The sequence below is a fragment of the Alnus glutinosa genome, chromosome 2 (genome assembly GCF_958979055.1).
Source record: "Alnus glutinosa chromosome 2, dhAlnGlut1.1, whole genome shotgun sequence".
Lineage (NCBI taxonomy): Eukaryota > Viridiplantae > Streptophyta > Magnoliopsida > Fagales > Betulaceae > Alnus > Alnus glutinosa.
In genome coordinates this window covers 19,227,595-19,244,776 of record NC_084887.1, presented here as the reverse complement: position 1 = coordinate 19,244,776, position 17,182 = coordinate 19,227,595, and the positions used below count along the sequence as shown (strand labels likewise).

At 34.5% G+C, this 17,182-nt stretch overlaps 1 protein-coding gene and 1 long non-coding RNA gene across 2 annotated transcripts; both read left to right on the top strand.

The window, feature by feature from the left end:
- The first annotated feature begins 257 nt into the window (after window positions 1-257).
- Window positions 258-3,717, top strand: LOC133861104 (transcription factor JUNGBRUNNEN 1-like). The gene is made up of 3 exons (XM_062296813.1): window positions 258-534; window positions 2,339-2,613; window positions 3,171-3,717. Exons 1-3 carry the CDS (start codon window positions 258-260, stop codon window positions 3,546-3,548), a joined length of 930 nt encoding a protein of 309 aa, XP_062152797.1. The 3' UTR covers window positions 3,549-3,717.
- A 9,112-nt stretch (window positions 3,718-12,829) lies between these two features.
- On the top strand, window positions 12,830-16,906 carry LOC133859461 (uncharacterized). The gene is made up of 3 exons (XR_009898755.1): window positions 12,830-13,354; window positions 15,186-15,258; window positions 16,554-16,906. It is a non-coding gene; the product is annotated as an uncharacterized LOC133859461 (long non-coding RNA).
- Window positions 16,907-17,182: the final 276 nt, after the last annotated feature.

The following is a 17,182-nucleotide window of genomic DNA, read 5'->3' as shown; positions in this document are numbered from 1 at the left end:
GACAAAAAAACTTGTAAATTTGAAAAGGAACTGGTCACATGCTTTTTAATTACCTTCCTTTTGTCTAAACTTTATATTAAGATATAAGAGAATGATCAATATATATTTACTTTGTTTTAGTAGGTCATGAATATGTCAGCAAATGGAAGACTTCTTCCAATTCACTTTTGGCAATATAGACCCATAATCTAAATCCCTGACTTGACCAAAACAACCACCATCCAGATGCTATAATTTACACATTATATATACATATCATGAGAAGCTTCTACTTCGACACACTTGATTTAAGCATAGCTGAAAGTACTGGAGAGAGAGAGAGAGAGAGAGAAATGATGGAGGTGGAGAAGGTGAGTTCTTCAGGGAAGAGTGACGACAAAGATAATGAAGTTACGCTTCCAGGGTTTCGATTTCATCCAACAGATGAAGAGCTTATTGGGTTTTATTTGCGGCGAAAGGTGGAGAAGAAACCAATCAGAATTGAACTCATCAAGCAAGTTGATATCTACAAATACGATCCATGGGATCTTCCAAGTAAGATCTGCTTTCACTTTTGTTGTATTCGATCGCGTGCTTTAAAATATATAGTATTTTCTTAATTTTTTTTTGAAAGTTTTCCACTTTCATTCGAACCCCAGGACAGGTAATGAAGTTAACTGGAAACTGCTGACAATAATTTTCGTGTATATATATCCGGATTATACAAAATAAATAAATATATAAACTCGCCTCTGACTCATGAAAGTATGATGCATCATCAAAGAATTAAAGCAAGTATAGACTATATATACAAGAATGAATGTTTAGAAGGCTGAGATGAGGGCAGGTGCAGTGTTGAACTATTTTTTGTGGTATTTAAGGAGGTTACTCCCAGAGTCCCAGGGAACAGAAATTTTTTTTTAAAAGTGGCCGGCTTTCTAAAAAATTTTGGGAAGCACTGTAATGAAATTTTCTAAAAAAGTGGTTTTTGTTCCTTACATATAGAGAAAATAGTGGAGAAACGGCAGGAAATGCTCTTCTTGGAAACCAAAAAAAAAAAACAAACAAACAAAGAACTATGAACATAATGACCATTACAATTTTTGCTTTGAGTTATCACTTTTTCCAAAAGTTAAGTTTGTAAAAAGAAATAAATTTAATCATTTAATTAATGCTTTAATACTCCTCTTTACGTGTAAGCTCAAACTTCATTTTAATAGATGAAGTCCGGCCAGCACATAAAATATTTAAATGAAATGGGAGGTGATTGATAAAAACAGAACTCAAATTCAAGACTATTGCTCTAATACCATGTTAAATTATTACTTGCCCCCAAACCATAAGCTAATAGGAAGATATATCTATTTAATTATTTGATCAATACTTTAACAGTTTCAAATACTAATATTTAGTTCTATTTATGTATGTTAATCGTACATGATCATCAATATATCTAGAAGAACAAATTTGTTTCAAGCTCTACCTGCAAGCGCAACAGGTTTGGAAAGCTGTATTCGTTTTTTCATTTTTATTTTTTGTTTTCAAAATTTTAAAAACTTATAAAATTATATTTGGATAGTTTGAAAAACAGAAAACAAAATTTGGAAAACACGTTTGGAAAGTTGTTTAAAAGTTGATTTCATACTCCAAAAACTAAATTCATTTATTTTGAATTCATGTTCAGATGAAAGTGATTTTGATGGTGGCCTAAGACTAAAGAGTCATTCTAGATTATTGCTCAAAAGATAATCCTGATATTTTTTTATTTCTCACTTAATTTTTCTTTTCCTTTTAGCCACAATGTCGAATAGGACTATAGAGCAGTTCCAGGTCATTTGCTCCAAGCTATATCCCAACTTTTTTAATTGTCTCAACTTTTTTTTGCCATAGCTAGTACTCTTAGATAAATATATTATGTTAGAACACCTGTATGCAACATATCTTTGACACCAGGCCTAATACTAATAGAAACACTGTTTTCAAAGTGTTAAGTCATCCCGTTTGTCTTGTTTCCTATTAAAGTGTAAATATATCATTCTTATAATATTAATTAAACTATTAACTTTGTCATTTCTTATAAGTTAAGTTTTGGGGATAAGTTGTGATTTTATATGGTATCAAAACAAATGTCCTGACTTCGAATCTTGTCTCTTTAATTTACCTCTCATTTTAATTAAATATTACATGTATCAGGTCTAACTTATTAATGGAGAGTTTGAACATATACATGAAGGGCTGTTAGAATCTTAATTAATTGATTAAATTAATCATTTTCTATTAATTTAAACTTTTGGGGATGAGTAATGATTTAACAGTTATTGACTTGCCTCTCATTTATACCTTTTTGCTAACTATGTAGAAGTTAGCACCCTCGGAGATAAGGAGTTATATTTCTTTTGCATAAGAGGGAGGAAGTATAGGAACAGCGTAAGACCTAACAGAGTCACAGGGTCTGGATTTTGGAAAGCCACAGGCATTGACAAGCCAATATATTCAGTCCAAGAACCTCATCAAAGCATCGGCCTCAAGAAGTCCTTAGTCTACTACTGTGGAAGTGCTGGTAAAGGCACAAAAACTGATTGGATGATGCATGAGTTTCGCCTTCCACCAGATGCAAACATTGCTCAAGAAGCTGTAAGATTTCTCTCATCAATCTTAATTAATATTTTATTAAGGATACAAGCATTTGGATAAGCTTTAAACTTTTTGAATAATTAGTTAAGTACTTCAACTGGAGTATTAGTCTCTATTTGTAGAACACCTTTTAGTGCTTTAGTTTAATTACGAAAACAAATCTAGACCATCAATATTAAAATATACAACATATTTTATGAAAGTTTCAAGACTAAGACAGTAATTTTCAAATCTTCATAATTTAAAGATCTTAATTTTTTTAAAATGAAATAAAAAACCAAATACATCTTCATATGTTATAAATTGTTAAAACTTATTTCGAATTGAAAAATAGCTTGATCTACTGTGTAGATTTATTTGGAATGAAATATAAATAGCTAGTAAGAATGTTATAACATGTTTTGGTTTGAAATGTCCATTTCTAATCCTTCATGAACGTGCTATTTGGTTGCCAAGAAAATAAAATTGAAATATTTACAATTATTTTGTTATAATAATCCAGTTTCTAAGCAACCAGAAAAACTAATATAAACATTCTCTTAACGCGCGGTTTGCAGGAAGTTTGGACGCTTTGTCGAATATTCAAACGTATCCCATCCTATAAAAAGTATGCCCCCAATTGGAAAGAAACCGCCAGCAAACTGAATCCAACTGATTCAAGTTCTAAAACATGCAGTTTGGAATCTGACAACATAAGCTTTGAAGACCTAGTCATCCAACAAAATGAAAGCAAACCGTTCATCCAACAAGTTGACCAAAGAAACCACTTTTTTGTGGGCCACTTGAACTCTGCAGCTCAAGCTCCATTTCCATCGTCTTACTCAAGTTTATGGAGCCCGAGCACAGATGATTTCTTTACAAATGGAAACTGGGATGAGCTAAGATCAGTGGTTCAGGTAGCTGTTGATCCATCCCAAGTTTATGAGTGTAGATAAATAAATGTGGAGGGCATGCATTAACGTGACTTGTTTTTATTTAATTTCCTTTTTTGTTTTTGGTTGGTTAGCATTAGTTACTAAATTATGTTTGGTGATAGCTAGGTTACACTTTGTGATGACAATACTTTCCCAACATTGATATATATTTGTTTAACATTTCTTATCACACTATTCTCTTCTCTATTTTTTTTTTTTTTTTTTTTTCTAATACTAGACTAGTCTTTTCTTGTTGCTAAAAATAAGAGGATTTAAAGTCACAGCGTGTTCTAATATAATTAGATGTTTCGTTACATGCTCGTGTCATTGCAAATGTGATGGACGTATTATGGGTAATGAAATAGGAAATTGTTAGGAAATTTATCCTATTTCCCAATACCCGTTAGATGCAAAAAATAAAAAGACAGGAAAATTAAATCAATCACACACGACACTAAGATTTAAGCGGTTTCTTCAATATGAGGTAAGTCTACTAGCGGAGGCAATCACGAATAAATTCACTACGAAGATGGAGTACAAAATAGTAGAGAGAAAATCACTCAGAACCCAAAGCTCCAATATACATAAATCTCACTATCATACAATAGAGATTATTCCCCAAAAGGGAATACAAAAGACATAAATACAAACTCTTCTTTTGTTGGAAACATATGACAGCTGGTCTCTATTTTTCTCTCTCTCACCATAACACCCTTTTTTATTTATCTCTTGTTTTTTACTCCTCAAAAACCAACAAGAAAAGAACCTTACGTCGCTATTTCTCTTCTGATGCACGTCGCTCTTGTGCACTCACTAATGCTCTCAATTCTTGCACACAAAAAAACCTCTACATATGGTGTGAAAAGGTCGGTCAAACCAATCATACTCCAACTTGGAGAAGTAAAACAACACAAGTCAGTCTTGGATTTCATGTAGGACAAAAACGAAGCTTTTCCTTCTTAAAGAATGACAAACACCAAGGGCCAACCAACTTAATTGATAGGTGAAAGACACCCTTACGTTAACAGAAATTAGGGGGGGGGGGGGGGGGAAGAGTATCAATTAAGGGAGTTTTAGAGTAGTAAGGTAATTCAACTAATCCTAGACCCCTAACCAATAACAACAATTTGAAAAAATTATGCTTCTCGCCTTCTTTTTATTAATGAACTTAGGATGTCTTTTATTGGCTTACAAAAAGAATTGAAATGAAAATACAACTCAAAATTGGGTGATATGGGTAATGAAAAAGGAAACTAGGTAAGAAAAAGAAAAGTAATTAAGAAATTTTTAGGATAGTAAAGTAATTTGAGGAACCCTAGGCCTTCTAATCAAATGATAAACGTTTGAGAAAATTATGCTTCCAATCTCCTTTTTATTGATGGACGTAGGATGCCTTATATAGGCTTACAAGAAGAACTAGAATGAAAATACAACTGTAAAATATGGTATGCTTATCCTAACTCATAATAATAATATATAGAGACATGCTACTTGTTCAACTCCTGACCAACTCTTATCCAACTTTTTTTCAAACTAACCATTGGATATGTTTTCCTACATGTGGGTCCTACATATCCAGTGGTTGATTTTTAAAAAAAAATAAAAAAATAAAAAATTGTTGGACTTGGATAGGAGTTAGACAAGAGTTGGAGAAATAGCAAACCTAATGTATAACCTTAATCTTAATAAGACTCCAAATAATAAATAATCCTAATCTTAATAAGTCTCTATGTAACATTCTGATTGTTAGAATATATTTTCGAATATTTTGGATACTTGCATTCTTAGCATGATATCATAATCTTATGCTGCTAAGCTATCTTTTGTCATTCATTTGTTGATTTCTTTTCCAATACAATGTCATATTATTCTGTAATATTCAGTAGTAGTTTTCTGATTTCATTCTTATTGTATTTTCTATTTTGACCAGCCTCATTCTACAATAAATAAGCTTGGTTTGTATGCAATTCATCGTCACGGAAAATATAGTTCTCTTTTCTACATTTTTTTTAATTTGCTTTAGTCATTTTTAAAGAGATAATAGTCTTATATCCATACAGCTTAGGCTTCTTAAGTCCATGTGAGTCCGTAACATTTAATGACGCCACCAAAACACCCATGGACTCAACAAAATCTTCATTAACCTTAGAGAAATGTGTAAGTCGAAGAAAATAGGTCAAGTGTGCCCGTCTGCATAGAAATATAAAGTTCAAGAATTTGTGTTAAAGAGTTTGTTGGGAATCTCATGCACACATCAAACTGTCAATTTAACACCCATAATAAAATATAATTTTATTTATTCTCATATTTATTGTAAGGGTATCTTCATTATAAAAATGAGTAATGGTATACACCGCACTTGTATCTCTCTTTGTTGATGTGGCTCTGTCAATCAGTCTTTGGATCTTTTTTTAAAAAAAACAATGGCTAATTGGCAATGTCACATCAGCGGAGTGCAATAAAAGTGGCGATAAAAGTGTTGCATATGTTATTTTTATATAATGATGTCAATCAATTTTTCTTTTATTGGGAATTATAAGGTTAATATTTTGCTTCAATACATGATAATAGTCTTTTTTTTTTTTTTTTTTTTTTTTTTTTTTTTTTTTTTTTTTTTTTTTTTACAGAGATAATAGTCTTATGTCCATGTGAGTCTATACAGCTTAGGATCCTTACGTCCATGTGAGTCCGTAACATTTAATGACACCACCAAAACGCCCGTGGACTCAACAAAATCTTCATTAACCTTAGAGAAATGTGTAAGAGCATCAGTATCAAGCTCTTCAAATTTTAACCAAACAATCTACTTTTCCTATTTTATCTATTACTTTTAAAAAGTTTTCTACGTCAAACTCTCTAAATATTTATCTATTTTAACTATTTATTGGTTTTGAGAATAACAACTTTAACTGTCAAGAAAATCAAAGTTTTCACATCAAAACTCCCTCATTCGGCCATCATCGGCCAACCAAACCACCTAACAGGTTTCAGCTTCAAACAATCCAACCACAATCGGCTACCCATAAAACTGTGAACTTCAATTTCCAGCCACTACAATCATCAACACAATACCACCAAAATCCCAAAGTTACACAATCAAACATCCACCCCATCGGCCATTAACAGAGAACTCAAGTTCTCTCCAAAATCGGCCAAAATAGGGCAAATCCTCAAGCCTTAAACAGAAACTCAATATACCCAAAATCATCCAACAAAACATCACAAATAGAAATCCAACCCACAACTCAACAACCAATTGAAACCCACAATTTCAAACCCAAAATCAATTATAAACAAAGAATGAAACTCACATTTGGGAAGGAAAATTCGGGGTCAAATTTAGCTTCTTCTCGCCTATTTCATCAGTGAAGTTAGGGTTTTTGAGGTTGGGATCTTCGTCATCGACAGCGAGGCAGCCGGTTACGTTCTCGGCGTTGCTCCAGATCTTGTGGGAGATTTCGAAGGTGGCCTGGTCGTGGGGGCTCTTGAAGGAAAAGTCATTGCCGACGGTGATCCTGTAAAGGACATTACGGTACTTTTTCTTCAAACGGTGAAGCTTCTCGACGAGTTGGTTCTTGTTAAAGACAAGCTAGAGCTTGGACTTGATCTGTTCGTAGAACAAAGCGGTGTCGTTGTGGTGCGTGGAGCCCCACGACGTCATGTAGTTGAGGAATCCCTGGAGGAGCTCGATCTCGTCCTCATCGGCCCAAAGTCGCTGGAACAGCCTGCGCGAGTTGGTCCAGTGCGGCAAGCTGGTTTTGTTGATGTGGAAGAAAGTGACAAAGAGATGCGGAGGAAAGTGAAGAAGGCGCAAGAATGAAATAAAATGATATAAAATGGAATGGCGTGAGGAAGATGGGCGTTAAATTTGAAGAAAGAATTTAACAAGAGTTATTTTGCTGAAATGATAGAGAGTTTGATGCAGGGGTGGGATTGAGAAGTTTCACCAATATTTGGTGAAAGTTTTGAAATACCGAGCTTGATACTGATGCTCTAAGTCCAAGAACATAGGTCAAGTGTGCCAATCTGCACAAAAATATAAAGTTCAAAAATTTGTGTTAGGGAGTTTGTTGGGAATCTCATGCACACCAAACTATTAATTTAATACCCATAATAAAACATAATTTGATTTATTCTCATATTTATTGCAAGTGTATCTTCATTATAAGGATGAGGATGAGTAATGTTATACACCACATTTGTATCCCTCTCTTTTGATATGGCTCTATTAATCAGTCTTAAAAAAAAAAAAAAAAAAAAAAAAAAAAAAAAAAAAAACTCAATGCCTAATTGGCTATGTCACATGAGCAGAGTGCGTTAAAAGTGTGGAATATATTATTTCTATATAAGGATGTCAATCACTTTTTCTTTTCTTGGGAGTTGTCAGGTTAATATTTAGCTTCAATGGATGTTTCGGCTCTCTTGGCCAATGCAAGTTATTTCAATTCTTCGTGATTGACCATATGTCATGGTAATCTTATTATATTTGGAAGATCCACAACCTATGTTAAACGCCTCACAATAGATTTACTGAATATTCTAACCACAAGGTTATTTTTAAACAATTATGTTCTTATAATCATGAGAAATTTGACAAATATTCTGGTATGGTTTTATCATCTTGTTTCTAAGTAGAAGTTTTTCCTCATCTTTCATGAATCACATTCTCTGCATAAAGGATTTCAACACGGATTAGAACTTTTTTCTCCTCCTTGTTTCTACTTCTTCCTCTCCCCTGCAACCAAGAAAAAAAAATTAAAAATCTATTTTCTCTCACTCCTAGTTTTCTCTACCCTTTTTTTTTTTGGGAATAAGCTTTTTCATTCACTATTGGAATCAATATACTATAAAAGAAACTACGGACCGCGTTCCAACCCCAAATCAACCACACAATAGTAATATTTATCACAAGATAAAATTATTGAAACATAAAGCACATACATACCACAACCACAAACTCAATCACTCATCTATTACACAAGATTTTGTTGATGAAGTGGAAGGCCCTTTGAACACATCAAAGGTAAAAATAACTTTGGAGCAGTCAAACTTGAAAAATCACTATCATGAAGAAGATTCAAAAAACAAGCATAGAAACTTACAACCATGAAAATCACTCTTGGGTAGCCAAACCCAAGAAATCACTATAATGAAGAAGATTCAAAAAACATACATAGAAAGTTACAAACCTTTGTAACGCTATGACTCCGTATGAAAAGCAAGCTTCTGCTTCCCTCAGCTCTAGCTCCCGGCTAGCCAATCTTTTTCGAGTGCCTTTCCTTACCAACTCACCAGTAGAATTCTTTGCAATTGAAGAATGTGTATTGTGTGGTTTGAAAGAACAAACTCTAAGAGAGAGAAATCTACAAACTTTTTACAAATCCTCTCTTTGCTCAACAATGGTGAAGCAATGAGGGCTTCACAAATCCAAGAAGGAGAAAGCGACAATGGCTTTCTAACAAAACTCTCTTGGCTCACAAATTAAGAACCCCTTTGTATAGGTTCTCTCACTACTGAAAATCGAGGGATTAGAGTCGTTTTTGGTTAGTGTCGTTTTAACAAAACAACACTAACTAACGTCGATTTGAAGTAAAACGACGTCACTCATGAGAGTAACATCGTGTTAATCAAAATGACTCTGTTTTGGGTTATAACGACTCTAAGTGGAGTCGTTTTTATCGAAAACGATTCAACTTGGAGTCTTTGGGGTCCCACGCCAAACTCCCGGCCCCAGGAGTGTACAACCGATTGCGGTTGCGGTTATTTATATATATTTTTATTTGTAAAATATATAATAATTTATAGTTTTTTTATTTGTTACCGAGTTATTAACTGATTTTCTAAAACCCTATAACCGGTAACTGCAACCAGGGTACCTGGTTATCTGGTTACAGTTATTTTCGATTTGCCGATTATCTAATTAGCGATTATTGGCAATTGTACACCCCTACCTGGCCCCATCACTTTTAGTAATATATCTAACCCTAACCCTGTATACTATATATAGCACTAAACCAAAATATGAGTCGTACATATATATATATATATATATATATATATATATATATATATATATATATATATATATATATATATATATATATATATAAGTTATTATATTTAGTATATTATATATAGCACTAAATTAACCATCTTACATAAGTTATATTTAGTAGTACTATACTATATATGTATAACAAAAATATATAAGTTATATATGGTATACTATAAATATATGTATAGCCCTAACCCTATATGCTATATATAGCCCTAAACCAAAATATGAGTCGTTATATATAAGGTTAAATACAAATCACCGCCCCCCCTCCCAAAAGTTGTCACCCATTTTCAATTTGGCTACCAAAGTTAAAAATTTACAATGTTACCCCACAAAGTTTCCAAAATTGCCAATGTCGCCATTCTGTCTATCTAATCCGTCAAACCAGACGGATTTCGCAACATGTGCGTGTCACGTGCCCTGCTCAGTCATAACGTCTCCTTTATACCCTTATATTAGCTCTTCAAATTACCGGTTTGCCCTTAAAAAAACACATGCCTGTTTAGACAGTATAAAGACTAAAAGACCCGGACAACCTTCCTTTATTTGTTGTCTTCGAGCTGATAGGGTCATGGTCTGAGCTTTTAGGGTTCCTTTGAGAAGCAACCCATGGAATCTTCTACTGAAAATGCTTCCTCCTGGTCCACGTAGCACAGCGAGGCTACATCTTCAATTCAGCGCATTTGTTTTATTGAGCGGCCGATGATGGTGAAAACCACCCACACCATATAAAATTTTTGTAGGAGGTTCGCGAGTTGCAAAAATTGGAAGGTAAGTAAGTGACTCAATTTTTTTCTATTCTTGTATTTTTGTGGAGGGTATATAATGGGTCTTGGTTGTTTCTGTTCTTGTTTGTGAGTTTCTCGGTCACTATTAATGGTGTTTACTCGTATATAATGGTTCTTGGTTCTTGATTGTTGTTGTTCAATTCTTATGTGGGTCTGTATTTCTGTGTATTAAGTTTGTAAATTGGTTCATTTTGTACATGCGAAGTTTTACTGTCTATTTGATGTTTATTATCTTTAGGAAAATTCATTGAGAAGCATTTTGTAAACCTAAAATTTACTGAGTAATGCGTAGATGAATATTAGGTTCTATAAATGTTATTGAGTAAGCATTTCATTGAGAAGCATTTTGATAAAATTTACTATCAAAGTAGAACTCAATCACCACATATTTATATAAACAGAAAAGAAAAGAAAAGAAATATATATATATATATATATATATATATATATATATATATATATATATATATATATATATATATATATATATATATATATATATATATATATATATATATATAATAATAATAATAATAATAAAGGTATGCATAATCTACACTATCACTCCAAAGAAGTGATCATCTCCACAGAACAATGGTTCATCCTATAATCAGTCTATGACACCCATCATTCTGGTGTTTAATAACCAGCCAATAGATGTGATCACGTGTTCTGTGGGTCTTATTTTTGCTTTTCATTGTCAAAAACATGCAAATAATTGGGTAGATATACACAATTTTCTAATAAAAGAAATAGATGCTTATGATAATTTAATAACCATTAAGCCACAAACACACTTCAAATAATGCAACTAGCTATGCTGGGCAAGTGTGATTTAACCTTGTACATAAAACAAAACCATTACAAGTTATCACTTGTATGAATTTGTATCACATAACTAGGTTACGGGTTTTAGTGATTAATCTTTGTTATAGGTTTTATAGATTAACTATGACTGTGGGTTCTTTGAATGGGTTGATCCTAGTCTATGTCAACACGGTATGAGGGTGGCAAGACAGTTGCGGCGAAGGCACGAAATTTTGGTGGCAGAAGCAAAGTGCTGTGTAACCATGGTTGAAACTGAAGTTGGGAAGGTAAAAGCTGAAATGGAGAAAAAGGTTGGGCAACTCAAGGCATTAATTGAGAAACAGTCTAAGCAACTGAAGTCAGAAGTGGAGTTTGGGGAGATCAAAGTCCACACTGTGAAGAAGAATTACCAGAAACTCCTTGTCTACTCATGGATCTTTTGTGCAATTTCCCTGTTTTTGTTTGGATACACTTATAAAGGGACGCACAATGGCAAAGTCTGCTGTATGCCATTGCCCTGAGTTGTCCATATGTACTTGTTTAGTATTTTTGTACTATTGTGTTTGTAATGAAGTCTGAGATGTTTAACTATATATGTACTTGTTAGCCACCATGTGTACCCCATGTTTTGTTGCTTTTGTTATTAATGTAGTATTGAAGACATTTTGTATTCAAAGTGATGTATTATAATGAATGGGAAAATGTTAAAGACATTTTGTGCACTTTCCTTGTTCATACATGGCTAGTTTTTTAGTGTCATTTAGTCCTTGCTTTTGGTTTTTGTCCATCCAAGTTGAAAAATTGAAATGACTTCTAAAAGTAAAGTGTGTGCATAAGTGTCAACAAAAATTAAGGCACAACGGAAAGTAAATGACACAAAGATTTTTGTTGACGAAGTGGAAACTCGGTTACGAGAAAAACCACTCCGGGGCAGCCAAACCCAGGAATTCCACTATTCAAAAGACAAAGCTAGATACAAGATAGTAACACTCACATGTACCGATGCAGTGGTCGTACCTTGATCTCTAACTTGTAACCCAACACGAACGCTTCCCAACCAAGTTCACCTACCTGAAGGGGTCTTCAATGGAACTCCTTACCTTAGAGCCGACCTCTAAGATAGACTTCGATTTATAGCGCAGCACACTTGAAAAATGGCTTTAGAGGAAATATCACGTCTCTAAGCTCTAATGGAATTCACACCGAATTCTTGCAGCTCTAAGTGCCCAAGGACCCCTATTTATAGTCTGGGGGTCAGAATGAGCGTCAGGTAAAATTTGCCTAGGAGCCGTCCGGACGGTGGACCATGGACTTCCGGACGGACAACTGTGTGACAGGATTTTTCCAAAAATTCTGCAGAGAAATCTTTCCTGTATAAGAACATCTTCCGGACGGGATGGCTCTGTGAAGACCGAGAAATTTAATAGGGAGTTTAGCAACTAATAAGATTATACGTATTAAATGTTAAATGATAGAAATAAAATAAAGTGGGGTCCTATTATAATTTGTAATAGTTGGGGGTTTTATTTAAAAAAGAATTCCCATTGCCATGTGTTGGTTTGCAATTTGGTAGGAAGAGATAACTTTAACTTTTTTCTCCCCTCTCAAACTACACGTGTTCCCTTCCCTTTCATTTCTTTCTTTTCCTTTTCTTTCTTCTTTTTTCCCCTCTTCTCCTCTATTTTCGCAGCAGCCCAGCCCTCATCTCTTTCTCTTTCTTTCCTTTTCTTTTTCTCTCTTCTCTTCCCCTTCTATCGGTCACAGCAGCAGCCCCTCCCCTATTCCAACACCTGATTCCCTCTCCCTTTTTCCTTCTCTTCCATTTTCTTCCTCTCCTCGTCTCACTGCCATGCACGCACACGCACACCAGCCCATGAGAGATTGAGAGAGTGAGACGCAGAGATGGAGAGACCCGTGAGCAAAACCCGTTGAACAGTGCACGAAGCCGACAAACAGCGGTTTCAGTGGTGATTCCGGCGAAGCAAAGCTGAAACCCGACTGCTTGAAGGTTGATTTCCGGCGGAACCCGACGAACCCAGGAGCCCCGATCGGGAAGACCCGTGACCCGAGACCCATTAAACCCGACCATCTATGAGCGGTTTCCGGCGAGTTTTCCGGCGACCCAGTGAGGGATTTCCGACGATTTCTAATGGATTTTCTATGGAATTTCTAGGGTAAATTCTTATAATCCATTTTGATTTGTTCTAGGTATTTTCTTGTTGATTATGGATAGATTAAATTAGTTAATGAATTTTGGAGAAAAAATTGAATGTCCTGATTCTTGGATTAGTGCTATTTCTTATTGATGATTTTGGGTGTTGATGATTTGTTGTTCTTCACTGATTTAGAGTGGGTCTTTTTGGGTTGAATCCGAAAATGGATATGGATTTTATGGGGTTTGATTTAGATGATTTTTGTTGGTTGGGTATTAGCCGAATGGGGCTTATGTATGAGGTTGTTGATTTTGGGTTACTAATAGGTTTATTTAGTATATTGATGAGTGGTTGATATTAGGTTGTTGATTTTATGAGAATATGTAATTTGGGTGTTTTGTCATTCTAGCCTAGTGGGGAGATTTTGGTTGGCTATGGACGATTGGGTTGAGGATTATGTGGTTTAGATTTTGGTAGTTTTAGTTGGTGTTTTAGTTCTTTAATTTCATTAAATGATTGAGTTGTTTGGATTGAGAAATTCTGGAATTTCTTATTGGATTGATTATTAATTGGTTATCCATGGAGTTGGTTTTATGGATTTGAGGGTGAATTCTTCAGGGTATTTGTGATGTTCGGTTTAGATGGAAGATGAGGCGTTAATGGTGTTTATGGATGTGAGTTGGGGCTTTGATGGTTGGATTTGTGGTGTTAATTAATCCTAAATTATCTATGACTCTTATGAAAAATAGGTATTAATGGGGTTAGGTTCTAATATTAATAATTTGTATAAATTGGAGATTTTAATTGTAAACCTAAGTATGTAACTATGTATAGGTCTAGTTAATTAATGGTTGGATTCCTTGTTATGCTTGTATGGGTATGTTGATTAAGAATTGATGTTAGGCTTTGGTGAACATTGGGTTATGAGGTATATAGAATTTTGACGGTAAATGGTGGTTTGTTGATGATTATTGTTATGAGATTTTGGTAGAAGGTATGAGGATATTTCCACTTGTGAGAGAAGTTGGTCTTAATATGTAAAATGAAGATTTTGAGTATATGTTGGATAAAGTTGAATCGATTATAGTTGGATTCTTTGCAACGGACCATTTGGGATATTTGTTTAAGTTTTGATTCTTTGGCTTAGCTTAATTATGTAGAGTGATGATGTGGGGCTTAGGCGTTCACTTGGAGCTTTGGAATATGGTTATGGTTCTATAACCTAATTCCTTATGTGTTTATATAACAAAATAATAAATAGTTAAAGATGGAGATGACAAGGGATTTGTAATTTAATCCAATTAAGTCCTAAACCTAAACTACTCAGATGGTTAGAAACTAATATGAGTAAAAGTATTAAGTGTAACGGTTAAGACTAGAGGAACAAGAGTTGTAAATTATCTTAATAATCTTAAGTCAATAAGTGTATATATATATATATATATATATATATATATATATATGTGGTAGGAATGCATAAATAGGCTCTGGGTTCATTTAGTAATATAATTAGATAATTAGTGTTTGTCTATGTATTATAAAATACTTAAGTGTGTTATAAAGCTATGCTTAGTTTGATAAGCATTGTACGTGTACGTGTATGTGTGTATACATAAACATACATATGCATGTAAATGTGTTAAGTATATGTGGTTAACAATGACAATAAGATATAGTAATAATAAATAAACAAGATAAGACGCAAACCTATAACTAGTGACTAATCTAATAATAACTTAAGGTGTTTAGCTAGCTTTAGAAGCGAGTGATGTGACGTGTGAGCATGCGGGTAGTTTATGTGTCATAGAGTATAGAGTTCAATAGCATAGTCTAATGTTACCAATGTTTGCAGGATCGTGTCATAGTTGGAGACTTCAACGGGTTCTCCAATGTAGAGTTCGAGTCGTGAGTCCAATGCAGCCAAGGTGGGTATTCCACTCACTGAGAAAATATATATTTTTATATGTATTGGATTGATAAAAATATATATATTGTTATTGAAACTGAACCAACCATATGATGAAATGTATATGCTTTGAGATGATTTATTAGTTTTGATTATGTTTAAACTATATCAATGATGTTTAAGAGATAGTGCAAGAGTGAAAAGTATTGACTAGATTTAAAGTGTTAAGTTCTGCAGTTGAGATTTAAATTATGCAAATTGTTTGAGAACATGTCATGTTGAAACTGCGCAGATTTGATAAAGAAACTAAGTTTTGAATGATTTCAAAGTGTTGGATTAAATGCTGGATTTGTTTAGTTTTGAGAGGACGTGATTTAACAACTGCATGATTTCAGCGTGACACAGTAGGAAATATATACTGGTCAAGCACGGAACATTGAGCATGTAGTATAGAGCATACATATCAGAGTAACAGTATCAGCAGAGTAACAGTATCAGCACATTGAGGCAGTATCAGCAACACATTGAGGCATGCATAGCATATATAGCATTGTTTTGTGAGAGATGTTTTTATGTTATGAGTAGTTTTACTAGACGTATTGGTATGCATAAGAGTCTTCATGAAAAAGATCTTATGTATATTTCTATCGGATAGTCATGTGTTAATATCATACATTGAACTTGAAAGTACATGGATACATGACTACCCAGGTGCGAGTAATGGCATGTCTATGAGTAGGAAGGTTGACTGTTCTTGTTCTTCAGGAAAGACGTGTTAGCATGATTGAGTTTAACTCTAGTGCTCTCATGATCTACTGACGTCAAGGCACGAAGCTGGAATACGATTAGAGATGGTGTTGCGAGTGTTTTGTTGAAGGATGTTATCCTAGTATGGAAAAGTAAGATGCCATGTTCTTTGCTTAAGACCTATGTGTATACGTGATATCTGTGATGGAGTGATCGTGTGCACATATGTCCAAGCGACCGGTGAAAAGTATTATTATAGATGGGTCTATATGTAGAAACTTCCAAGGAGGGATGTCTGGAACTTCTACATATGTTCACAGCTATATAGTATGTTTTAAATGTTTTCTAAATAGTCGGTGGTTGCTGCATTAGCTGTTGGTAAATTGTGGCTAATATAGTGCTCGCACGACTAAAAATAAAATAAAGGTTGGTTCTTTGTGAAAACTCAGTTAGTCTTATACCACTGAGGTCTTAGTATGAGGTATACTAAGGCGGTGAACTCATTCTTTCACCTATGCGGATGTAGATACCACCACAACCGTGTAGATGATGTTTCTTTGGCTGCAGGTACTTCGGTATAGTCGATGGGTCGGTAGCAGTGTGCTTGGGATATTATGACTGAAGCTCGTCGCGACAGTTGTAATTGTCGGACCACGGGTTGTCCACTATTTTATAGGTTTGGTATGGCTTGTGACGTTTGTGTCACTTATTAATTGTTAAGCCATTATTGTTATAGTGTTAATAAGACTCAAACAGATAGATGTTAAATGGCTCTTTGTTGTAATTAACTTGTGATAGATGTATAAGTTGTAATTTCCGCTATTCAGATTTATGTTTTCCGCTGCATAGATAGATGTATGTTATACTCTGATTATCAGGTACATGTTATGGGGCATGTGCCATATGTTGGCTGAGCGACACGTAGTCGTGCCACTGCGATGACTCGTTTTATGTTTGTATAAAAAAAAAAAAAAAAAAACGGGTCGTCACAGGCTCGATCGTCCGGACGGTCACACATCCGCCGCAAGTTATTTTCATATTAGGCTTCGCACGTCTGGACCATGGGACAGGAGCGTCCAGACGGCTAAACTTCAGCACGCAATTTCCATATCTGATGCGTGTGCGTCCGGACCATGAGGGGGAGAAGTCCGGATGGTTGAAGTCAAATCATCAGTTACCATATACGATGCACCAGC

Coding starts and splice junctions, on each gene's coding strand:
- LOC133861104 (XM_062296813.1), top strand. CDS start 258: ATGAGAAGCTTCTACTTCGACACACTTGATTTAAGCATAGCTGAAAGT. Junction 535..2,338: donor CGATCCATGGGATCTTCCAA/GTAAGATCTGCT, acceptor CTAACTATGTAG/AAGTTAGCACCCTCGGAGAT. Junction 2,614..3,170: donor CAAACATTGCTCAAGAAGCT/GTAAGATTTCTC, acceptor CGCGGTTTGCAG/GAAGTTTGGACGCTTTGTCG.